The 25312-nt window shown below is 34.9% G+C and overlaps 8 protein-coding genes across 9 annotated transcripts; 3 read left to right on the top strand and 5 right to left on the bottom strand.

The window, feature by feature from the left end:
- LOC9300481 lies at positions 1-1005 on the top strand. Its single transcript, XM_021011096.1, has 3 exons — positions 1-260; positions 440-525; positions 606-1005. The coding sequence occupies exons 1-3, from the start codon at positions 203-205 to the stop codon at positions 888-890; spliced, it is 429 nt and encodes a 142-aa protein (XP_020866755.1). The 5' UTR covers positions 1-202; the 3' UTR covers positions 891-1005.
- A 92-nt stretch (positions 1006-1097) lies between these two features.
- Positions 1098-3024, bottom strand: LOC9300480 (two-pore potassium channel 1). 2 transcript variants are annotated; one of them, XM_002864358.2, is made up of 3 exons: positions 2834-3024; positions 1568-2539; positions 1098-1488 (listed from the first exon to the last, which is right to left on the bottom strand). In XM_002864358.2, the coding sequence occupies exons 2-3, from the start codon at positions 2488-2490 to the stop codon at positions 1323-1325; spliced, it is 1089 nt and encodes a 362-aa protein (XP_002864404.1). In that variant the 5' UTR covers positions 2491-2539; positions 2834-3024; the 3' UTR covers positions 1098-1322. The 2 variants fall into 2 exon arrangements, with proteins under 2 accessions (XP_002864404.1, XP_020866748.1); XM_021011089.1 differs by lacking the exon at positions 2834-3024 and adding an exon at positions 2717-2775.
- Positions 3025-3339: 315 nt separating this feature from the next.
- Positions 3340-4110, bottom strand: LOC9300479. The gene has a single exon (XM_002864357.2). It carries the CDS (start codon positions 3938-3940, stop codon positions 3635-3637), a length of 306 nt encoding a protein of 101 aa, XP_002864403.1. The 5' UTR covers positions 3941-4110; the 3' UTR covers positions 3340-3634.
- A 2074-nt stretch (positions 4111-6184) lies between these two features.
- Positions 6185-8516, bottom strand: LOC9302180. The gene is made up of 6 exons (XM_021015455.1): positions 8195-8516; positions 7366-7714; positions 7167-7251; positions 6966-7052; positions 6587-6832; positions 6185-6483 (listed from the first exon to the last, which is right to left on the bottom strand). The coding sequence occupies exons 1-6, from the start codon at positions 8335-8337 to the stop codon at positions 6407-6409; spliced, it is 987 nt and encodes a 328-aa protein (XP_020871114.1). The 5' UTR covers positions 8338-8516; the 3' UTR covers positions 6185-6406.
- Positions 8517-8642: 126 nt separating this feature from the next.
- On the top strand, positions 8643-12467 carry LOC9300477. The gene is made up of 6 exons (XM_021031291.1): positions 8643-9791; positions 9931-10022; positions 10107-10229; positions 10399-11178; positions 11295-11514; positions 11619-12467. Exons 1-6 carry the CDS (start codon positions 9497-9499, stop codon positions 12101-12103), a joined length of 1995 nt encoding a protein of 664 aa, XP_020886950.1. The 5' UTR covers positions 8643-9496; the 3' UTR covers positions 12104-12467.
- On the bottom strand, positions 12457-14731 carry LOC9300476 (pectinesterase QRT1). The gene is made up of 5 exons (XM_021031297.1): positions 14033-14731; positions 13463-13658; positions 13179-13382; positions 12858-13093; positions 12457-12776 (listed from the first exon to the last, which is right to left on the bottom strand). Exons 1-5 carry the CDS (start codon positions 14383-14385, stop codon positions 12629-12631), a joined length of 1137 nt encoding a protein of 378 aa, XP_020886956.1. The 5' UTR covers positions 14386-14731; the 3' UTR covers positions 12457-12628.
- A 2437-nt stretch (positions 14732-17168) lies between these two features.
- On the bottom strand, positions 17169-19586 carry LOC9302179 (transcription termination factor MTERF9, chloroplastic). Its single transcript, XM_002864353.2, has 5 exons — positions 19200-19586; positions 19003-19075; positions 18811-18932; positions 18027-18719; positions 17169-17940 (listed from the first exon to the last, which is right to left on the bottom strand). The coding sequence occupies exons 1-5, from the start codon at positions 19473-19475 to the stop codon at positions 17623-17625; spliced, it is 1482 nt and encodes a 493-aa protein (XP_002864399.1). The 5' UTR covers positions 19476-19586; the 3' UTR covers positions 17169-17622.
- A 3-nt stretch (positions 19587-19589) lies between these two features.
- Positions 19590-20646, top strand: LOC9300475. Its single transcript, XM_002866058.2, has 4 exons — positions 19590-20044; positions 20132-20181; positions 20266-20347; positions 20449-20646. Exons 1-4 carry the CDS (start codon positions 19789-19791, stop codon positions 20493-20495), a joined length of 435 nt encoding a protein of 144 aa, XP_002866104.2. The 5' UTR covers positions 19590-19788; the 3' UTR covers positions 20496-20646.
- The last annotated feature ends 4666 nt before the right edge of the window (positions 20647-25312 follow it).

Raw genomic sequence — 25312 nt, 5'->3', positions numbered from 1 at the left:
CCATCTCCTTCTCCGCCGATTCGATTCTCCTTTTTCCAAGCTCTAACATTTAGGGTTTCGCGAAAAATCAATCAGGTGAAAAATAATCGAATTATTTCGAAATTGATACATAAATTCACATTCAAAAGTCAAAGAGCTGAGAAATCGAATTATTTCGTGTGAATTGTTGGTTTTTCGGAGAACCCATGAACGTTAGTCTTCAATGGATACTCCTGTAATGCAGAAGAATCTTCCCAAGGTAGAAGACGATTATGAGTGGGGTAAGTAATAAAGTCGCTTTCTCTGTTAATTTTGTGTTTTCCCGGAAAATTCTGGGTTTAATCGATTCAATTGCATTTGTTTATTGAAAAATTAGGGTTCTTTGATTCAATCATTCAAATTTCTGTATCTTCTTGTGTAATTGCAAATCTTGATTCGATCATTATTTGATTGGTGGCAGACACTGATGGGTTTGTGATTCCAAGCTTGGAGATTGGAGAAGAGAATGTTACTAATGATTCTGAAGTTGAAACATCAAAACCTAAGGTCAGTGATTGATATTTCTTCTGTATCAGAGGAGTTTTCAAATGTTAAGTAACTCTTTATCTCTCATTCTATAATTGTAGATTAAAGCTGAAGAAAACATCTACTTAGGACCACATGGAGCTCCTCCCTCGCAGCTACAAGATGGTAGTAACACATCTAGCCGCAAGCAGCGGTTTAAGCAGAAGCTCAAGGAAGCTGATCAGAAAATGAGCGGCTCTGGTCGAGAGAACAAAATGGCCAACTTAAGAGAGCTTGTAGGCAGCGGCGGCGCAGAGGGACGAACTAAAACTGGAAAAGGTGTTTCAAGAGACTGGCTTGACCCACATTGCCATGAATCTCAGTTCGAGAAACGACGACTTCCCTAACGCCCTTTTTTGCTATGCTTACCGGGAAAAAGAAACCGCTCTCTTTTGAAAACGCTTTGTATCAATCAAAATACCAGTATATTTTAAAGCAAAAAAGCAATTATCATCACCTGTCCTTTGAGAGAAACAACCATGAATTTCTTGGTCAATACTCGAGAGAACTCTTTTTTAGTTTTGGGGTTTGGTCATGGAGCATAACACCATTGATGTTAAACCAGAGCTTCATTTATATAGTAAAATTATACACTCAGCATCAAGAAACAATCAAAGAGTGAGGGTTTGTCATTACATTACAAAACACAAACACAAACACATTACACAAACAAACAAAATTTCCAAAAACTGTTCAATCTCTTTGCTTTTTTGTTGTGTGCAAGTATAACTTAACAAAGATTCTGATTCATCTTCGCAAGATGATGATGACAATGAGGCTTACCTTTGAATCTGAGACGTCGTCTGAGCTAGAACGATGTCAGATGTCGTGAGAGTTCCCGATTCATCGTAATCAAGTTGCTCGAACTCATCCATTATCCCAGAAATATCTTTCTCATCAATCTTACCCATTTCTTTCAGTTTATATACAATAAACTCTGCAGCTCTGCAACAAGGAAGAAAAATATAAGAAGAAGAAGAAGGACAAGACGGAAACAGAAGAGATAATATGTCTGATGTCTTACCCAACGACTCCATCTTCATCAAGATCAGCGGCTTCGAGATCATTGTTTGTGATTCTTCGCGTTAAAACCCATTTCACTAACGCCCTCTGTTTGTTTTCCGTATTTAGCTCAGCTACATAGAGGAAAAACTGAGCCAAACATATGGTGCTCGTCAAGATCCAAAACACAGCAAAAAGGCGTCCTGTTTCCGAGTTAAAGCTCTTATCACCATAACCCAATGTCGTTACCGTGGAACATACGCAGTAGAAAGCTTCGATAACCGGCAGTTTCTCAACAATTACAAGGAAAATCGTACCAACAAGGAAGAGGACTACCAGGACAAGGCATGTAGCATAGCATTTGTATCTCAACTTGTTAGTATGCAACTCCTTGAGAATGTCTGTTGGACCAAAGCTTTGACGCAAATGGAAAGCCCTAACGAGCAAAGTCTCTTGCTTCTCCACTAGATAGTCCGCTGCTCGACTTAAAAGGTGACCCACGAGGACCATTCCCGAGAAGACAAAGGCACAAGCAAGTAGCCTTGAGGCGGAACTATTAGGGACAAGGTCACCGTATCCAACAGTTGTCATCGTTACTATACAGAAATAGACAGCATCTAACACAGCATTGGTCTTATGACCGGAGATCTGGTCTCTCACGAAGTAGAAACAGAGAGTACCAATGGCTAGATATAAAGCCAAGAGCATGATCACTTGCCTGAGATTCGGGTTTAGATCACTAAACATTGGGATTTTACTAGGATGAGGAGGCGGTTCATCGATTTTGACATCATCATTGTACATACAATCACCACGAGGAGCGCTTCTAGAGCGACGCAATCTTCTTTTTCTTGAAGAAGTTCTTGAGTTTAGGTTGAAATCTTGAGCCATGGGATCTAACTTCTCCGTAGGTAACAATGGTGTACGAGCAGAATCAATTGACATGTCTATATTGAAACCAGGTAACTATGGGATTGAAGTAGTTTTCTAAGATCTGCAGATCAATCAAAATCTCTTGTCAAAATCATTCATAGAAATAGATTGTCAAATTGTGAACATGAATCAACAAAATTTGAAACTTTAAGTATCCATGAATCAGTTCAAATCTTAAATAGATGAAACAAAAAAATATTCCAACATCTCGATTTCTCAATTGGATATAAAAACTTACACCAAAACAGACATCTTTTGTCTAAAATCCTGTTCTGAGAAATCAACATATGGACCAAAGATGAAGAGTAATCAATCAGACACAGAATCCGAAACTGAAGGAAGAATTGAGACATACCCAGAAATCAAAATAAGCGGTGTTGTCGGATCTCGCTATTGTTCTTCATTGATGTTCTCACAGTTTTTTTTTTGGTAATTGATGTTCTCACAGTTGGCCAATTCTCTTCGGTGCTTACTTCTAGTTTTTTTTTTTTTTAATATTAATTATCCTTTTTCCTTTTTTTTTTGGGTGAAAATTATCATCTTCTAATCCAATAAATTTGTTTCCTTCTTCAAAATATTAGATTTTCATTGATCTTATTCATTTCTTGAAAGGATATTTCTCATTAGTATTGTTGATATCTTTAGAAAAATATTTTCTTTTTATATAGAAGAATTTATTTATTAAAATTTATTTTAGATGTTACAAAAAAAAATATTTCATTTCTTATTTTTTCTTGGTTTTCTAGTTTTTTTTTTTCAAGCCATTCATGTGAAATATTGTTTACGTTTTCTAGTTAGTTATACACTTACAAGTTACTACCACAAGTAAAAAAAAAGTAATCTAAAGAAGAAGAGAGACAATGGGGTTATAATAAGTCGATAGATCACACTTTTTGAATGTTATACATGATACATCATATATGTTATTAATGTGATCATGATGATACATCATACATATGTGTAAATTCAAACCCCAAACACAGAGAAATATAACACACATTATTTGACATTATTCTAAGACATTACTAAGTGATTCATAATTTGATATACATGGAAATTTAACATAATTTAAAAACATTCAACCATCTTATAGGCTCATTGATATGCAAGACTCCGGTGGAGAGAGATATGAGATAATTCAACACCAACATGAACCCTAAAGCTGATCAGGCCAGAGAAATGATTCAATTGCAAAAACCCTTTTGTCTTCAAGAGATCCTTCGAATGAGAATCCGTATTGTTTGAGCAGCAAGTCAAGGCGGAGATCATCCATGGCTTCGTAATCAGACTTGGAGTATTTAGGGTAGTGAAGAGGAACTTGAAATCCGCTTGGGAATTCTTCTTTCTTCATCATCTTTATAATTTTGTTGCGGGTGCTTTGGCAGTTGCTGGTTTGATCCATGTGGTTCGAGTAGCCGAACATTTGAGTAAAAGCCGTGGTAAAGACCAATTTCATTTCCATTTTCTTGGTTTGATTTCAAGATTTTACAAAATAAGGATGAAAAAGAAGATTTGAAATAGAGATAAAAAAGTAGTAGAAGAGGAGAAGAAGCAAGCTTAAGCCAAAAACCAAAAAAAGAAGATCCTCAAGACAAACTCAAACTCAAAGGCAAGCTTGGAGCTTGGTTGTAGTAAAGGAGAACCAAAGACTAGTATATATATATAGAGCGAGGCAGGTGAGGTAAGACACATGTATTTTTTCCGAAAAATAAATTAAAATAGTAAAATACATATTTTCGATCGACAGAATAATCGTCATTTAAATTATTTTATCATCAAAACTATAGTACGTATATAGTTTTAATTAAACAAAAATATGATTACAACGAGTAGTTATTGTTCTAAACCTAACCTTTTTCCTTTTAATGAAAAAAAAAAAGTATGATGATATAACAAAATGTGAGAACGACGGTTGTGAGCTACATGCACCAGAAACCGCATCGGCCAACGATGGTTCATGCATTCATGCACTCATCATCTTATGTGGGGACAAATATGAAACAGTTGGAGTATAGTTGTGGCTTGGTGTGCAAGGAGAAAAGTAGGTGAAAGTATTTATTATTTATATTAAAGAGGGAGGCCCATTTTCTAACTAGACAATCGAATTATTTGGAGCCATTCATATGTGTTTCGTGTTTGTGTGGTGGTAGTGATGATGTGTCTTTGTTAAATTCTCTAGTCTATACATTACAATTGAAAATATCTTCTCTTTTTTGGCAATGATCATCGTTTTCAGAGATTTTTGAAGAGACTTAGAGCATGTACATGGGTGATATCCATTTAGTATCATTAAGAATTTTTTAGTATTATTTATAATGTTTGTTTATTATTTGAGATTTTTTATGATACTCCTACTAAATATGTTTGCATTGGTGAGACCGGTTTAAATATCATAAAAAAAAAAAATTTGCAAAATCAAAAATTAATATATTAAAACATAAGATTACAAAAGGTAATATTATAATAAAAAAAAGTAGAATATACTTAAGCAAAATAAAACATAAAATTCAAAAAAAACTGAAAAAACATGATGAAAAAAATAATGTAAAAATATCAGAAGGAGAAACATAGATATAAAAATGCAAACTTTCAAGACCAAACTCGTTATGTAACAGAGAAAGACAAGACCAAAGCATTTAAGGTAAAAGGGAACCAAAGTTCATACCTTTCAAAGGCTTATTACTGGCCTTAACAGCAGAAGGAGCGGAGGAGAGGAGAGAAGCACAAATCAAAGCTCGTTAGGATCGGCGGAGGTGAGGAGAAATCGAAAATCGCCCGAGGAAATGTGAAATAGAATCGAGGAGATGAAGCCGGAGAAGAAACGGAGAGGTGAAATAGAATCGAAGAGATGAAACCGGAGATGAAACCGGAGAAGAAACGGAGAGAGCGGAGGCAGGAGATCGGCGGAGGAGAAGAAATCGTTTTCTCCATCGCGTTTCTAGGGTTAGCGAGAAAAGAAGAATGAGAATTTTTTTTTTTTTTTTCCTGTTTTTAGAAAAAGAAACGCGTTTTCTCGGAACCAATAAGAAACCGCCACGTCAATGATACTGGGTATCAAAAGTCTCACCCCAGTGATACGGATCAAGCCCAAAAATTGTGTCTGATCCATTAAAAAAATATTTTTGGGCTTTTGATACTCTATTTGTTTCACCGGTGTACATGGTCTTATTCGGTTGATAAAAAAAATGAGAGTGAATTTGTACCAAATTAGTAGTTTTAACCAAAGTAGTTTCGTCGTTTGCAAAGAGTTTTTGTTTTTTTGCTTTTCACTTCCAAAAGTGTTCCAAGTAGAAATATTAAGGGGCCTATTCGTGTTGTGTTGTGTTGTTGTGTAAAAGAATTCGAGTTGAGACTTGAGGCCTATTTGGTCCGATTTCTCCAACTCACACTAACCCAAAATAAGCCTAATTGCAGTCCACAAGAAGTTCAAATCAAATCCGGTATGGATTCTTTACTTGAACCGAACCCTAAACCAAACAAATCCCACAACTCAAATAAGTCTTTTGCTGCTATGCTAAACTCTAGTTCTCCATTCCCAATCATCTCGAATCCAAAGCTAGGGGCTAGGTTTTTGGTTTGGATGAACCAAATTGGACAACCATACTTCAAATACTAATTTTTCTTACAAGTATTCTTTTTCACGTCTGCATATGAGAATTACATGTTCACAAAATCCATACTTACAAAAGTAAAAAAGAGAGGGAAAAATCTCAAATCCAAAACTAAATCCAGTGAAAATAAATACCTGACTTATTGTGCTGTTGTCAAAAGTAGGTACATGTTGAGAATAACTTTGAGAGTCTATTGATCAATGTTTTTAAGGTTTCAGTGAAGACAATAAGAAAATTTCAGAAAAAAAAAACAAGCTCTATGATTTCATTTGGATCGTCGAGATTCAAGTAGAAGAATTCAATTTCCACACAAGGACTTAATAATCAGCTTGAAGAGTCTTCTGCAGGCAAACCGAAACAACCATCGGACCAGCCAAGTCCCCCAACGCGCAGCCTGCATTAAGGACAAAAAAATACATATCAATGTTCCAAAAACTGAAAAATTCTATGGAGTTATCTGTGCATTTCCAATAACGGGTATGGTGAGGTGAGCTTACCGATCCATTGGCCCGTGGAGGGACGGATAAGGCAAGAGCATATACCGGCTCCAATGGCAGCAAACACTAAGGAAGCCCCACATCGTACTGTGATACCCACAACTTTGTTTCCGAGGTCCTTAGCTTGCTGTGATATCTCGACTTGTTCCTCTTCTTCTTCCTCGGGTTTAACATTCGGGAACACACATCTGTATATTTCAATGCCTACTTGAACTACCCATGATGCTGCAATTCCCAGGAAGTGACCTGCATAAACACAGCCAAAGACAGAACATGCATATAAGCTTCAGAAGAACTAAACAATGTCTGATCTGAAAAAGAAGGAGCATTTGATGGGAAGGTCACCCCAGAGTTGAAAAACCAAAATGTTTTATTATACCTCTAAGAGTTGTTTGGCTGACTTTAAAGATGTATACATGTGTCGGCAACCCTCTCTGAGCCTTGCGTAAAGCCGACTGAGGCGCATCTGCAGAATATATTTATTGTATCCGCTATTAGTTCACCGAGCTAAATCTGTCTACTAACTTTTATTATAACGCAAGTTTGTAGTGGAAGCAAAAGTAATGGAAGATAGTGTTACCCTTTAGAAGTTTCCATGCCATACGCTGTGAGACATAACTCAAAGCCAGCCTTTCAAGGAGTCTCCGAGTGGTCACAACTGTGGTCTGGATCATAATACCGAAATTAGCAGTTTAAACCATGGCATCATGAAGCAACTACAGATGGTAAGAACCTTTAATGCGTACTAGACAACAAGAGAAAGATCTGGAAATACTAACCTCACGGGCAATTTGCTTGGCTGACTTTTTAAGAGGAACAATCAAGTCTGTGCGGCGGTTTTCTTCTGCAGCACTGTTTAGGAAATCATCATCGTCCTCAGAAGCCGTTTTAGGCTCCAAAAGAGGCAAATAAAACATCAGGAGGGATCTCACTGTAGTCATTGCAAGTGCCCTGAACTCAAAGGCCGAGAAAATTGGTTTCGGCTGGATATTGTATTCCTTGGAACTAGAGATATATGCAAGCGGTTCACGCTGCAAAACATCCGCAGACATTTTCCGTATAGCACCAAGGTAGTCATCATCTATTCCAGCAGCGGCATCACAATACGCAACTCGAGGCTCAAAAGAACTGTAACATAAACAATCTGAGTCATTGATAGGTTGAAACTGAAACAATGAAGTGCTAATCACCGAGAGAGCATCGACAGGACACATGAATGAAATCTATCAAGAGATCTATATAGATTAAAAACAGAGCTGGTAAAACCCAACACGCCCAGACATCAAAAACCATATCTAGAACTATTCCTTGATGTTATAATCTCACCACAATAACCAATACTTCAAACAGGATTGCAAAATATGATCTTTACTAGTAATTGACATAGCCTTGGATCAGTGTGACCGCTCAATTAAAACTAGAAATCTGCAAACTTTCTTGTTTAATCGAGCAATAGAAGATGATCAATTATGAATAAAGCTTTTCTAATTCTAACCCTAATCCAGAACGAAATCACAAAAAGTAGTAATCAATCCAATAACTATATCGACCACGATCCAGTGAAAGTCAAACAAATCCAAATCCGATACAGAGAGAGACAATACATACCCGAAGAGAAACCTAGACGCAAAAGGAGCAGTGGCGGCAGCAGAAACAGCGGCGGCGGAGGCGGAAGAGAAGGAAGATGAGTGAAGACTGTGCTTGGATTGAGATTTCTTCAGTAGATCTAAAACTATAGCTATTCCCGCCATTACTAACAAACCAAGCTTGATTCGATCGAATAATCAATCTCTCTCTCGTAATCTTCTTCGTTTGTACTAATTCAACTTTGTAGATTTTCTCATTCAATTAAAAAAAATAATTTTCTCGACAAAAGTAATGATTCTTAACGTTCTCTGTTTTCTCGGTAGCCAGAGAGACGAGAGAAAAAAAAAGAGACAGAGATCTGTTTGACTTTCCGTTGACTTTCTTTATTTTTATTGTCGGCATTGGCCGGCATTGGCCATTTAAGGCCCATTAAAGACCCATTAACTTCCTGATATTCGTAGTAAATGCACACTTTTTCTTCTCTCTCTTCCTTCACCAAAGCAGCTAATTTGCCAAACCCCTGTAACTTTGAGAGAGAGAAGAGAGATCATCCATGGCTTTTCTTCAAGTTTACCTTAATCAGAACTCATTTTCTTCTTCTTCTTCTTCATCTCCTTTTTTCAGCTTTTCCTTCTTCAAATCTTCCAAATCGATCTTCGATTTTGTGTTTTCGCCGCTATTCTAAGCTTCTAAAGTTTCACTTTTTTTTTTCTGAATCATTTGTTTGTTCTGTACAATCCTTATTAGAGGAATCGGATTCAAATTTGAGATGCCCATTTCGTCTTCGTCATGCTTAAACTGATTACCGCAGTCAAAGTCGTATCTTGGTGTTTGGCGGCGCTCTCGAGCTTAGATCAGTGTTTCCACGGCTTAGTCTCTGATCTCTCGACAGATCTTCAAAACTCTCCGCTCACTGGGTTCTTCTCTGCTTTCTCTAATCCTAACTTCTTCTTCGTCCGGATTATTTGATTTCTAGAAGCTGGAAATCTACAGAGACTTCGACGATTTAGCTTTTGTTGTAGGAAGCTGGAAAAGATGTTGATCAGAGTTATGCATTAGAGTGATTTGCTTTAGGATTTCCACGCCACAAGGGATTGATTTTAGGGGTATTGTTTGGTCATTAGAATAATAGGTTTTTAAGGGTTTCCACTGTCATTTGGTATATAGAGATTGTTGGGGTTGCTTTAGAACTTGATTTGAGATCAAAGACTATGACTTTGAACTGGCATCGGCGCTTGTTGTCTTTCAGTAGTTAGTTCTTTATCTGATGTAAAGACGGGTTCGGGGCGTTTGATGCTTGCCGGATCATTTTCATATTGAAAAATGTGTGAGAATGATCATCATTTTGTCGAGTGGAAAGAGCATTTTGTCTCACAAGAGCGAGGGAACCGTGTTGTTCATTACTTCCTGAAGGATTCTGCGGGTGAATCCATCCTAGCTGTGGTTGGTACTGAGAGAAGTGTTAGACACATGTTCTATGTTGTCTCTGAGGAGTTTGTGCGTATTCATGGTTCTGAGAATTCAATTCATGCGGGCTTTAAATGGAGGTCGAGAAGGGAAGTTGTGGATTGGCTCACTTCAATGCTGTCTAAGCAAAGTACACAAGGAAACTGGTCGAGTACGCATTTATCTTTATCTTTTACCATATGGGACAATTTGTCTGTTGAGTGGAGAAGGAATGAGTTCCTCCTTTATGTTGGTCTCTTCTAGCTTTATAACTGATTATTCTAAAGCACTTGTTATATTGTCATTTACAGAGTCACCAAAATGTGAGTCAGGGGAATCTAATGGATCTCCCGAATTTCCAAGCAATGGATTTGCTGCTCAGCGAGCTCAAGCAAGTGAAGAGGTGATGTTTAGCTGCTTGTTACGCCATACAATTGTCACTGCATTTTACTTTCTTGTTATACTGATGAGGAAATCTCTCTCACAGGTCCGTCTTCCCATAAACTTAAGTTTTCATAGTTGGGAGATTATGTGGTCAGGAACTCCTTGGATGTGTGGTAAACAGCTCAAACATTACCCATCATTTTGCAGAAATGGGACAACAATAGGGGTAAGTTGAAGTCTTGACATCAGTGACTTTGAGTATATCCTTTCCCTGGAGGTCTAGTGCATGCATAGTCCGATATATCTTGACTGTTTTTGTGGTTTGGATCTGTTAAGATCTTGATCATGGATGGGACTACTCACTTGGAGGCGTATTTCTTCTTTTGGATTTTCAGGTTCAATCTTTTGTCTTTGTCATGAGCAAAGGGGAGGATCGGTACGTTGCATATCTGGAAGATATGTACGAGGACAAGCGTGGCCTAAAAAAGGTCAAGGTGAGGTGGTTTCACTACACAAAAGAAGTGAAGGGTGCAGTTGCTCTCAAAAACCCAAACCCAAAAGAGGTTTTCATCACCCCTCATTCACAGGTCATCAGTGCAGAATGTGTTGATGGTCCTGCCACTGTCTTGACCCGTGAGCATTATGAGGAGTGTGTGGCTTCCTTTCCTAATTCTTTATTGGCAAAGGTATACATGTGCTATCGGCAACTGAGGAACAGCAAAGTTAAACCTTTTGACTTGAGTAAATTGCGTGGATATTTGGACCAACCGATTATGTCTTGCTTAAGTTCTATGGAGGCTGGTCCTGCAGACTGTGCGATGAATATAGAGAAAGATGAAGAATGTAGTGAGGGTGAGAATGTAATGGTTGGTGCTGAGAGGAGCATGAAAAAACGAGCAGGAATTATGTCTGACCATCTGTTAACAACTTATGAATCTTCATGTAAGAGACTCAAACTTAATGCCTCGGGAAAAAGATTTCCTTCCCCAACTGATGTTCAGAAACATCCTTGTTACAATGGAGTGGTTAAGGCTGATGCAAAAATAGAGTTTCTGTGTCAAGATAGCGGTATTAGAGGCTGCTGGTTTAGATGCACTGTCCTGGAAGTATCAAGGAAACAGGTAAAACTCCAGTATGATGATATAGAGGACGAGGATGGATATGGAAACCTTGAGGTATATATTAGCTTCCACAGCCATTGGCTGTCTAAATTTAGTTTCTGGAAATGAAAGCTATTTCAATCTTATGTTTGTCACCTAATTGTTTTTTTCTTCCCCATTGTTTTGTGTAGGAATGGGTGCCGGCTTTTAAATCTGCTATGCCTGATAAGCTTGGTATAAGGTTGTCCAACCGCCCAACAATCCGGCCTGCTCCTCCAGATGCTAAAACATCATACTTTGATCTTACAATTGGTGAAGCTGTTGATGCATGGTGGAATGATGGTTGGTGGGAAGGTGTTGTAATTGCCACTGGCAAACAGGATACTGAGGAATTGAAAATATATATCCCTGGTATGATTTAGTGTGTTCCTATATTCATCTTTTACTCTCTAGTTGCCTCCACTTTCTCCATCGCTGCCTTACGACTAACATGTGTTTTGTTTTCATGGTGTTAGGGGAGAACTTATGCTTAACAATGCTCAGAAAGGATATTCGAATTTCCAGAGACTGGGTGGGAGATAGCTGGGTTGATATCGATCCTAAACCCGAAATACTCGCTATTGTATCTTCTGATATTAGCTCGGAAGTCAAGCTTTCCACGTCGTCCACTCTTGCAAAAGACACCAAGGCAAAGCCCATTGTTATGCCAGATATTGTTGAGGAGGCAGAACCTGAAGGTGACAAAGCGGACAATTACCTTTTAGGAGAACAGAACAAAGAGCATAAAGATGATGGGGTTGTTAAGGAGGATGATGAAAACAAACTTTCAAAAGAAGAGGATAAAGAGGTTGGAAGTAACGAAACTAATACCTATGTCAACTATGAAAATACCGTGGAGGACCACAAAGAAGATGATGTTACCCTTAATGATGAGAAGGCCCGCAAATCAGAATCAGTCTTCACCCTATCAAAAACTACTACCACGCTGGTGACAACGTAAAGATGCTTGCTTGAAGTCATATATAATGATGGTAATTCTGGTACGTGCCACATCTCTGGAAACTTTGATGTTTCTTTTTATGTATATATATATTGACAGAGTTTGGAGAAAAAGTGATTCTGGGTTTGACTTGGTTGGTGCTGAGGAGAGAGGAGTAGGTAAAGGTTGTATAGAAAATTAAAGAGGCATGATTTTGGTGGTTGCATTTGTTTTAACCGATCATCTAAGCATAGGATTATTTAGCACTGGTTGTTTTAGGTTTTATTTAGGAGAAAATGAAATCCATTTGTATTTTGCCTATTGTCACAAAACTCTTTGTAAAACCACTTCGTATCAGCTTGTAAGAAATTTAATTTATCTAAAACCAAAACCTGGGTTCCATTTACTTTTTGGAACTAATTAGATCATGCAGATTCTATTTCTCTCTACTCAGATTCAAACTAATTACAAATGTATAGAGTATAATTAGATCATCATCTCCTGTTAGCTAGCTGGACCTTTATGTCCGTCCGGTTAAAAATGGATTTAGAGCCTCAGCCATTGATCTCCATATATGAACTCTCTGCCCAGAAAAGGCTTCACTTCATCTCTGGTAAGAGTTTTCGACCACGGTACTCTGCCTCCTCTCTCTGCTCCTCTTCCCCTGCAATTGTACTCCCCAAACATCACCTTGCTGCAAAAGAAATTCGTTTTAAGAGAGAAATGCTGTAGTTTCAGAGATGAATTTTCAATTTTCAAGATCCTTTTCTTTTACCTTTGCCTCTCAGGGTGTTTCCAGTCACTCCAGCCCACAGGAGTGATAATATCAGCTATGAAACAGTTTGAATAAACAGTTCTCGAGTAGTTTCCCCAAGCTCTTCCCAGGTAAATCTGCCCAGTACCATTGATATCACAGTTCACAAACGAGAACCCGGTATCTTCAGTCTCCGAGTCTCTATGATGAGCCGCGATCGCGCCATATCTCTTTGCGGTTGAGTGGATATCACAGTCCTGTAGTTAGCAAAACCCATATCAATATTTTTACAAATGGATTTCGATACAAAGGATTTAAGAAGATCAAGCGAACGGGTTTTGCCTGGTAAAGTGATTTAGCGTTGCCAAAGATGAAATCTACATTTCCTTGGATATAGCATTGGTAAAAGTAGTGAGATCCATTGTCATCAAAAAGAGTGTCTTGTGATCCCAAAACCCTAACTCTATAGAACACAGCTTTGTCCCCAATTATCCTCAACGCCACCGCTTGCTTCCCTTGTTCTCCCGCCTCTGCCACCACCGTGTTCTGCCTCAATCCGAAACAATTCAAAATATAGAAAATCACAACGCACATAGAAAGAATAGTAAGAGAGAGGGTTTAAGGACCTCAAAAGTGATGGCAGTAGCACAGAAGAAATCAGATTCAATGGAAACAGAGGCGGTTCTATAAGTACCGAGTTCTCTACCATCGCTATCGAGGTCTGAAGCTTTATCGCTCCAACTAATCACTGTATCTCCTGCATAACTCTCATTACCTATGAACGAAATATACGGTTTTGATTTCGGCACAATCACCTTCTCCCTGCAACAACACAGATCAGAGAAGAGATTCTAAACAAAAAAAGACAAAGATTCTTATTATATGGTTGGTTTTACGGACAAAGATTCTTGAGACCCACGATTTTATTTAATCATCTGAAGAAATGTAAACAGAGGAAAGAGAAAGAGAGAGCTTGTAATACAAAAAACTACCCACGTAAGCTTATGCTTAGATTATCCCACTAACCCAAGAATTTAGCTTCAACTGTTTTTAGTAAACACAAAACAAAATAAAGGAAGACGAGATCTTCGGAAACAAAACCCCACACTCTCAAAGACGTTTCTCAAAGATTAAAAACATAAAAATAACAAAACCAAACACGGTTTATGTCTTAATTTTTTTTTGTTTTAAGTTACCTGTAAATCCCAGGAAGAATGAAGATTTTAACTCTCTGTGAATTGTAATCAGGAACCATATCAACAGCTCCTTGAACTGTAACAGAGTCTCCTCCTCCGTTTTTATCAACCACAATCACTCTGCTCACGTTTGTAGCGTTCGCGTTTGCTTTTGAGTTTGCATTTGTGGTTACCCAATTACTATTCTCCTTAAGGCTAAAACTTCTCTCTGTTCTTCCATCTTCCACAACTCTCAGATCTTCCCAGCTTATGTAATTCTTCAAATCATTATTACCTATCTGCAACGCACACGAGCTTTTTAAACATCCAAAACAGAGCAATAAAACGGCGGGAATAAAAGCTTCGACTTTCATGGGGAATGTCTTCTTCTGCAGAAAAAGTTGAAATCACAAGGAAAAAAGTTAGTGTGGTGGGGAGTTTTTTCGTGCTTTGGAAAAAAAACGTTTTAAGGTTTCTTCTCCCTTTTTCGTGGGAGTGAGAGAGAGAGAGTTAAAGAAGAAGAAAAAGAGTTAAAGAAGAAGAAAAAAAACTTGGCAAAGTTTACGTTTTTGTATTTCTTTATTATGATTTTTGTTGGGAGTCTTTGGAGGTGAAAGGTCGTGTGAGAAAGATGAGTTTAATAAATACTTGGAGCCTCTCTATGTCTTATGTATGCTCTTTTAACTCCCTCAAAAATAAACAATACCATCATCTTAATTATATACTATATCATACTTATCAGAAATTTTTTTTATACATATCCTCGCTGTCAAAAAGATAAAAGTATATATATCCTCAAAATTAAATTAATTTTTTTCTTCTAACCTCAAATTAATATTTTTAATAATTGTATTTATTCTGTTTGTGATTATCTTCTTAAAAATTAATACTTTTTGGTAACATTTGTAAGAATAATAAATTTCAGAGAAATACTGTGAGAATCTAATTTAAATACAAGAAAATGAACGTGTTTGAATTTCGAACACTTCGATCTCCATTGAGAATACTTAACATATGTTTTGTTTTTTCTCTTTTGATATTGTTTTTTAATTAAAATGATAATTTTAGTCGACTATTTGTGAGAAACATATTTTATTTGGATAAGTTTTATAAATAAACATATATTTTTGCATTGATTGATCAATATCCAATACTAAGTTTAAACTACATATGTGGAAGAGAAATACGCATCTCGAAGTTATGATTTCTGTTTATTTAAAATAATATTTCTCCTGATTAATACACAAGTACAAAGGTTATTTGACGTAAAATCCAACTCGATTTATTTGTTTATGTTTATGTTGATCAATAATAGTGGTTGTATCTCTAGATATGTTTTGGTAATAAATACATTTATCAGAAAATAAATACTAGTTCTGTAATTAGTTTAAGTTACATTAATGTTCTTTTATGATTATTTGGTAGAAACTTCTTTTATGTGGAAATTAATTGTGCTCCATGTGTTATATACATGTAGGTGGTGTTATTCAATGATGGATTTTAATAGAATTGAAATCCAACACTAATCCAGTGTTATTCAACTAATGATTATAAATCTAACGTTAAAATCTGGTGTTATTAGATCTTATACTTCATTAGATTTTAAAAGTTTGATGTTATTCAATGGTGGAGTTAAAGTCAATTATTTAAGGTTTGTAAAATCTAGTGTTATTTAAAACTAAAAGACTTGTAAAATCTTTGTATATTAAGTCATTTGAAATGAAACCTCTTTGGAGTTTCATGAGTAAATTATTAGAATCAAAATCCAAGATATACTGCAGAGATTTTGAAATCCACATAAACAGATTCTTAAAACCAGTATCAGAAAATAAATCTAAACCTTAAAGAATTGACTTTCACTTCACCATTGAATAACACTCCCGTAATTTGAGTGTCTGACATGTCACAGACTCATAGTTATGGTATCACGTTATTATAGGATAGTTTTAGAAATGTATAATCCAAATTACAGGTTGATATTGGTTTGACTACTTTTCGATCGATATTAGACAATCAAATATTGACTATTTAATATTGTCCAATTGTTAAACAAGATTATATTTTTATTTACAAAGATTATATAAAATTATAAATGAACATATGCGAGAATTAAGTACGTATGGAGCATGAGTATGAGCTATATATAGTATGATGGAGTTATATTGCTAGTTCTTATTGTTAAATGTTAACCAATAACCATCATTAATCAATAATCATCACCATCTTTTACTTCGGTGCACAGAATAGTAATAACCGATTGAAAATGAAAAGATGAAGGCAAATTAGAGGTATGATTATAGAAGAATAAAATTGGAAACATGATTTTGGAGGGGTTTGGCAAATTAATTTTAATCGTTTCAGAGTTACGTTTACTCATAAGAGTTACGTGTTCATTAGCAAATGCAAAGATGGTTTATTTGGTAACCTTTCCAAATAAATTAAAGAAATGGTTTTACATTTTTATAGGTTAATTAAGTTTTTCGCTGGTAATTATTTGTAAAATAACGGAAGTTTTGTGTTCAAGTAATGTAAAAAACATCTCCCCTTCTCTTACCAAAAAACAAAACTGTAAAAAACAAATAAATCGGTTTACATTTACGGTTTATACATTCAACCAGGACAATCTTTTTTTTATTTTTTGGCAAAATAACTATAGACTATGTTCACACTTTCAGAAGTTATGTTCAAATTTAATTTGACATATTCATATTGAGTAATTCAAAAAACAAATCAGCTAATTATTAACCAAAAGTCATGAAAAATAATTTAAAATCAATGTGGAATTGTGATTTTTCATTGATTTTAGTGAGCTATAAAACATCGACATCACTGTACTATGAAACGACGCTGTTTAAATCCTTTAGACTAAAATCATCATCCAAAGAAAAATTTAGCTGAATTTGTGAAATTTTTCTTTATATATTAGACTTTAGGATTAAGGATTTAATTTTAGGATCAGATTTAGCATTCAGACCTTAGGATTAGTTTTTATGTAATAATTGAAATATAGAATTTTATGGTTTAGACAATTTTGTAATTTAAAAAGACCATTTTTTGTTAATTTTTCAAAAACATAAACTCTTCCTTTCACCCTCTTGTTTGCAGAAGGATCAAACACAACAATACTTCATAAGAGATGTTCTTAGTATTTATTAAATCTTCCTTTCACCCTCTTGTTTGCAGAAGGATCAAACACAACAATACTTCATAAGAGATGTTCTTAGTATTTACTATATATATATATATATACTAGGCCAAAAAATACTACACACAGATTGTGTTTCTTTTCTTCGTGATTCATTCGAAAGAAGAGGAGAAAAAGAGAGTAAACCTTTACCACATAACATTGCAGAACTTGAAATGTAGCCAAAACCCGGAAAAGATTGTGGAAACTCTCATCTGGTAAAACAAATATGATGTCTGTGCCAAGCCGGCTTCTCTGGATTTTCTTGTCCTGAAAAAGTTTTTAATCTTTGCAGTATCGCGTGTCACCAGAAGTTAATGGTCATTCACAGGTTCTGCTTATGAACCTCTTTTACTGGATTTGAAGCAAGAAAAGTAACCACAGTGTTGACTTGTTGTCGGTAATCAAGAGCAAGAGATTTCCATCATCATACTCTCTTGTCATACTTGTTTGCAAACTCCTTGAGTAACAGCCTCTGGCGAAAGGCAAGATACGTATCTACACTGGTTCCCGCCCATTGCTGACAAAAGCTTTCATCATTTGGAACTAATGAACTAAGAGGGAACGGCCCTTTCCGCACTTTCTTTAACTCAACCAGGAAGCGGTGGCGCGGGCGTATCCTTTGATCCAAGGACAAGCTCAAGTACATTGGGTATTTGGTCAAAATGTGCACTTCATTATTGAGCTCATTGACCAAATACATGTACTTAGGCTTTAGATTATCTTCTAGCGAAAGAGACAAAACCTATTAAGACCAATTTGAGAAGTGTTTATGAGAACATATATTCTAGTTTAGATTAAGTTTGAAGAAGAGTAAAGCAATCTACTAACCTGTGTAAGGCTAGTCAAGACTTTCAGTATATCAGAATTGCACATCCCAATGCTCCTAAGGAAATTGATTCGAGGCAAGAACCCATCATCGATACTGTAGTGAAGAAGCTGCGGATGTTTCTTCACCATCTTCACTACGCTGTCTCTAGGTGCTCCCAACTCCTTGGAGAGGAACATGTACCGGGTGTTCCATGTTATGTCGAGCCGTTGAACCAGAATCTGAGGGCTAAGTTGCACAACCTTTCCAACATCGGTTTCCTTTATCCCAACCTCTTCGATCAGATACCTTATAGTGGGTCTCAATGAATTCTCTACACTGTAAGAGAAGAGAGACGGGGTAGCAGCAACTATCTGTCCTATTTTGGAATTAGGAATCCCAAGACCCATTAGAAAGGAAATGTGAGCTTTGAGATTGTTCTCAACTGTGTATTGAAGTATCTGTGGTTGTCTCAAGAGCATCCTCTTGATATCTCTGTGTTTAACACCGACACTCAACAAGTAATCGAGTCTCTCTTGCGCTGATAAGACATTAATCTGAAGGGATGGCATGTGTCTCTCATACATTTGAACAAAGTGTGATTCTTTCAGACCAAATGTGCTCAAGTAATCCAGAAGTGGTACCCATTTCGGATCTATATCGATCTCTTCTGAGAGCCGAGGGTATAGTTTCTCGACATATTTCCTCGAACTCACCTAACGAAACACAACAAAAAACAACAATTAAATTCCTTTCTCAACTCTATCTTTGTCTCCACAAGAAGAGGAATTTAAGCAAATCTTTCACCTTTCCTCGACCATCTAAACGCCAAGACTCCCTATTTCGACTAATGCCTATATCAAGATCATCTTCATCAGTCTCACTTTCTTCAGGTTTTTCCCAATTTTTGACGATCCCTTTCTTCACACCTTCACAAACAAACCCACATCTTAGACAGTTTCAAATCAATCTCAAACAATATGTCAAGAAAAGACAAACCTTTCTTAGCCATGGTTTGCTTCTGTGACTTGGGCTTCTTCTTCTCATACTCTGTAACCTCAGCGAAGTCATCCTAAAGAAAACATGAAAAAGAAATCACAAGTTTCACATTCAAAAAAGAATCAAAGCTAAAAAAATGTGCTTAAAATCACATAAATCTCATAACTTGATGAATAGAAGAGAAAAAGGAAACTAACATTAAGCAACCAGTCATCATCTTCATCATCATCTAGCTCTTCATCTTCATCACTGTCATATGGAGATAACGTTTGCCCATACCTCGACTTCTTCTTCGGATTGATAATCTTCGGGTTAGAGTGCGCGTACGTTACGACAAACCCACGAGTCTTTCTACTTCGCCGTCTCGTCGCCGGCGAACATTTATCAGAACCCAAAACAAAGAGAGGTGATTCCGACGGAAGAGTAAAGAGAATTCGTGGGTTTATAAAACAGTACAGTGAGAAACCCGCCATTTGCGGTAGGAACGAAAAAGAAGATAATGTTAACAGAGTAGAAGAATTATCCAATTAGACCGATTGCGAATATACCCTAAAACCCTAATTCCAAAAAAAAAAAAAAAAAAAAAAAAGACATCAATGGCGTTTACTGTTTTCCGATTACACGACGTCGTTTTAATGTATTTGAGATTTTTCTCTTTTTTTTTAATTGGCAGCTTTTTTAAAGCCACCCGATGGTTTTTGTGGTTGGCGCGAACCCGACCCGTAAAACGTCGACGTGGCCCGAATTTTTTACATTTTCATCGGAGAATTTGATTTCTGAGTCACAATGGCGACAATGGAGACTTCTGCTTCTTCTTCACTGTGTCGAGTTCCGTCTCTGTGGACCGTTGGAACAAGACCACGTCAGATAAAATCTACCGCTAGTTTTGTTTCTCCGGGAAGAAGAAGAAGAAGCCACGGCCTGTTGATGATAAGTAATCGACGGCTGAGAACAACACCATCGGCTCTAAGTGAACTGGCTGACACGGTGGCGGAGACAGGAAAATCAGAGATTACGTGGCAGATTATAGTTGGAACTATTGGTAAATAATTAGCTGATTAGTGATGTGATTAATAAATTTAAAATGTGTTTTTTCTTATAAGCTTAATTAATTAATTGGATCTTGCAGCTGGAATCATACCATTCGTTGTTGCAGGTGTTGAATTCAGCAAAAGAATAGTATGTATTGTGTGAACTAAACTATGTGTATTACACATTTCATACATATTTGGTAGTGTACATTGAAATGAGTTTTGGTTTCAGATTGCACAGAAGAGATGTGAAGAATGTGGAGGAACAGGACTTGTTTTTAGAGACAACAAATATTTTCGTTGTCCTGAGTGTGGTAACTTCAATTTCTCTCTATCTCTTTCTTTTACATTTTGAAAATATTTTAAAAATTCCCACAACAAGAAGCTTTAGTGTTTGATTGTGTTTTGTTTGCAGGTGGGTTTCTTCCATGGCAGTCATGGAGGAGATTCTTTACAGGCTGATGTTGATGATCTCTGCAAATAAGATTTTCTTGAATACATTTAAAGATTTGTGTATTTTTTTACAAAACATTTTCGAATTCAAAAAAACAAACAAATATGTTGAAAAATTAAGACCAGTACCTATATCTATCTTAGTGTTTGTGTCATGATATACATACATACATACATATATAGATAGATCAAGATTACAGAGAACAATGTTATTCCATTCCTAACCTAATTAAGAAGAATCAAGATAAAGAATGGAAGTAAAGAGCCTTTTTGTGTTACGTGGATATGGGTAAGAGGAAGAGATGTCACCGGCTTGAGCCTCGTTTTCAGTTTCTCTCGAACCGTTATATTGATGATTTCCACCATAGTAGGATCCCATGGGAGGCCCATGGACAAACCTGAATCCAGCAGCTCCATTGGTTTGAGTTTGCTGTATAAATTCAGAACGAGTACTTGTCGTTGCTGATGCTCGTTTGATGTATGGTCAGGGCTGCTAGATGCGATTCCAATACCTATGTCGAGGCTGATTGTGTCGGTGGTTTCTTCTGGTCTGAATCTGGGTACTATGTCATGGTTGTTGTTAGACCTTGCGGTTGGTACATAACTAGCAGACTAAAGCATTGTAAATTTAAAATGTCTTTTACTCATTGATTACAAATCTATTAGGAATAACACAAGGAAAGCGTTGGATTCCTCCGCATTGTAATAAGAGAGTGCCAAGCAAGCTAGCAGTCTAGCACCGCCTAAGACCTTTAATAAGCCTGAAATAATTGCCTAAAGGAATGTTATCCTTTTAAAAAATGTGTAACGAAGAGAACAAGAAAACTTTGCATTTGTAGTTGCAGGCCCGGCCCGTTCATAAGGGAGCGAAGACATCTGTTTGCAACCAAATATAAAGACAAATATAAATATAGGTATTGGGATGCCGCCCTAAAAATAAGAAAATGTGTTTTTTGATATGAACAAATATGTAAGATTAATTCATACCTAAACACCAAACAAATTTGAATTTCATACCTAAACTTTATATTTAGTGTCTAATTTGGAATCGGTAATTAACGGGTGTTAGTCAACCGTTATAATTGTTAAGTTAAATGACACGTGTTAGATATCATGGTTTAAAACGATGCCGTTTTAAGTGTCAGAGTTAAAATTTTATAACATTTTGCAAAAAACGGGTCTCGAACCCATAATGCATGTTTCACTCATTTGCGCAGTCCATTATCATTTGATCCACGACTATAGTGAAACGTCATGGGTTTGAATCCCGATTATTGCTAAATTTTATAAAACTTTAACTTCAACTTTTAAAACGACATCGTTTTAAGCCACATCATCAAACATATGATATCTGATTCAACAATTTAACGGTTGAGTAACATCCATTGATTACGATTTTGAATTAGACATTAAATGTAAAGTTTATGTATGAAATTCATTTTTAGATTTAAATATGAATTAATCCTAAATATTTGTTCAGGTTGAAAAACACATTTTACAGATTGTATAGATATGAAAAATACCATTTTCCGGATAATTTGCTTAACACTTCCAAAAACAGTTGCTTGCTTTTAATTTTTTTTTTTTTGTTAAATGAAAACTTTATTTTTGATACATTAATAGATATTTCTTAAAATCTGATTCAAATAATCTGCAATGTTCCTGGGCGTTGTCGGAATCACCTTAATGTCACTTTTTAGTTGTCACGAATATGTAGAAAGGAAAAAGAGAAAAAAGAAAAGAAAAGAGAAAAGTTTAAATGCAAACATCATCATTCGATTTCGTGTATTCTACTCCACTTCTCATTTAAATACAAAATAACTTATTATGCTTTATATCAAAAGATTTTAAGAAAGATGTGATCGTACTAAAACCATAAATTAGATAGTAATTTTCAAGATGGTCTGAATGTTAAATATTGGAAATGATTAATTTGATTAACTGGATTATAACAAATAATTTGGGATTTGTTTAACTGGATTATATTGTATGGTTTACAATGAAGTTTTGTTTTTTTAAATATGGTGTGGTATTTAATGGTTTATTATATAAAACTAGATATGGATCCGTGCGTTGCACGGGTTGCTGGTCAAAATTATCACTTATTTTTATAAAGTTTAACTAAAATTATATAAACACCTATGTTTTAATTTTAGAAAATGCAACATTTTCATTATTTTTTAAATAGATTTATTATGCATAACGCACAATATAAAACACAATTTGTAGTTATTTTATACTAATTATTAAATCATCTAATATAAATGTTGGTCTGTTTATCACCAACACCACCATTACCACCTCTTCTCATCTTTTCCAACTGATCTTATTTCTCCTCCTTCTTTATTTTCTCTAGCATCGAGCCGAGCCTCTTTCCGACAACAATTTTAGTCTATGTCCATCGTCGTTCATAATTTCTTAATTTGCCTTCCTCGCCATATATTCTTTGGATCTGAATATAACATCCTATTTGTAGAAAACCATCTAATTCAAAGTATTTGACATATATATATATATATATATATAAATGACATGATATATTTCTAATAAATGATAAATAATTTTTACATGATTCATGTTGTTCTTAAAGTCAATCTATCACCATATCCGTAACCATACACCACCACCATCGTCACTTCCATTAACAATCACATGCTACTCCTATTTCTTTTAGTATGATATGCTATTTTATTTAATGACATTGTTTTTTCCTCTGATTCTAGGTGGATGTCTCTCTTTCGTCGTCAAAATTCTAATATTGATTTTCTTTATTTTTAGATTTCCTGTTATTAGTGTTTGTTTTTTGTTTTTTAAATCCTAATTACATGTATGTTTTGTCTTTTGTTTGAAGGCTATTTCATCGCTGAAAAATATTAGTTTCTAAAGTTTTTTTTGACTCAATGCTATTTCCTTAATTATATTTTAGTCAAAGGTTAGTTACTAATATTATCTTAAAAATAATTTATGACCAAAAAAAGAGAGGAAAAACTTTACTAATAGAATGAAATTAAAGAAATGATGGTGTCTCTAAAGAAATTAGTTTGCTTGGTGAGAATGAGACAATCTATTTTTTCCTATAGAGGTGAGTATTTACAATCTTTTTTCTTATATGATTAATAAATTATATAATTTCCTTAAAAAAATTATCCTATTTTTAAATCTTTTTTTTTGTACAGTTAGTAACTTATAAATAAAACGTTTAGCATTATATAATTTCTATTTTTATGAACAATACACACATAATTTCTTTATATATACATATACTTTCCTTATAATAATCTTTTTATATTATGAAACTCTTTAAATTTATAAATTTGTTATAATTATCTTTTTACAATATTTAATTTGTTAAAACCTAATTTTTGTTTGCCATATGACAAAATCTCTTATGGAAATATAGGTATAATTTCCTTATACTTTTTACATTTAAAACTATTTAAATTTATAATTATCTTTTTTTTCTTTTTAATTATTAAAAAGGAAATATTTATTTGACATATGGCAAAATCTAAGATCGATAGATTTAACACGTGTCACGATCACATGAATTATTAATTTTGAAAACCATACTTTATATAATAAAATTTGGTTTTGAAAGTTAATATAGGATATGAACACGTAATAATTTTATCGATCTCAGATTTTGATACGTGTAAAACAAAAATTCTATTAAAATAAATATTTTGAAAATAAGAAAATACATTAAAAAGTACTATTTGATAAGAAAAATATTACATAATTTGATATTGTTCACATTCACATGCAAACAAAGAAATAATATACACTGCATCTGAAATAAATAGAAGAAAGATAACAAGTTGGCCAAAACCTTTAATATGTGAGTTAACGTGAACCGAAGAAGATAACAGTTTCACACTTCACATGCATCTTTGCTCTTTTTATAAACTAAGTCACAGAAATCACGTAGGCTTATAACTTATAAGGAGAACCTATATGGCAGAGGCCACGTTTTTCAGGCAATGTCATTCGAATTAAATGTACATTTTAATATAAGAATAAACAAAATTTATATACATACTACATTGTATAAATTTCAACAAGTATCAAATTTTGGAGAAACGAAGTACCAACTTTCAAAAAAGAATCGGTCATTACTATTATGTTGTAACAACAATTTTAAGAAATTGTTATAAAAAATATATATTTTTAAGAATTTACAATATAAGCAACTATAAGTGGTTAATTAGGATTTCGATTGAGTCTGATATTTTATGGTTCTAAAAGATTAGTAATTACTAACAACCTTTTAACAAGAATAAAAAATAAATAAAAGATGCTGATTAAGAAAAGAAAAAAAGATTAGTAAATATAGTAACGAAAGTGAAAAAAAACTAACATGGATCTTTTGTCTTTTGATACGATTTTATTTTCAGTCAGATATGTATATATATATCATTCTTACCAAAAAAAAGATATGTATATATATCATTATATTGTTTTGATAAATTAAAAAAAGAAAATTATTAAGTCGATGTGGAAATAAATCCTGAACCTATTGATGTTTATCTAAAACCGTTTTTTGAACGAAAAAACATATCTAGAACATTTTTTCGAAATTTTTCCTGATTTTCAGTGATTGATAATTATACGATATCCTTTTGAAAATATCCAAAATTTAGATATTTTAATCCAGATTTATTCATCTTATCTAATATCATGAAATTATGAGGTGAAAAAGCAAAAATCATTCCCAACCAGAATTGTATACGTTTTGTTATTTGTACGAGAAAGTCAAAACATGCGTTCCATGACTAGCCGCCTTCGTGGTTTTAATAAATTGAGAAACCTCCAAAATTCTCTAAATT

Source organism: Arabidopsis lyrata (assembly GCF_000004255.2).
Source record: "Arabidopsis lyrata subsp. lyrata unplaced genomic scaffold ARALYscaffold_8, whole genome shotgun sequence".
Lineage (NCBI taxonomy): Eukaryota > Viridiplantae > Streptophyta > Magnoliopsida > Brassicales > Brassicaceae > Arabidopsis > Arabidopsis lyrata.
The sequence above is the reverse complement of the archived record's forward strand: the minus strand, read 5'-3'. Positions and strand labels throughout refer to the sequence as shown.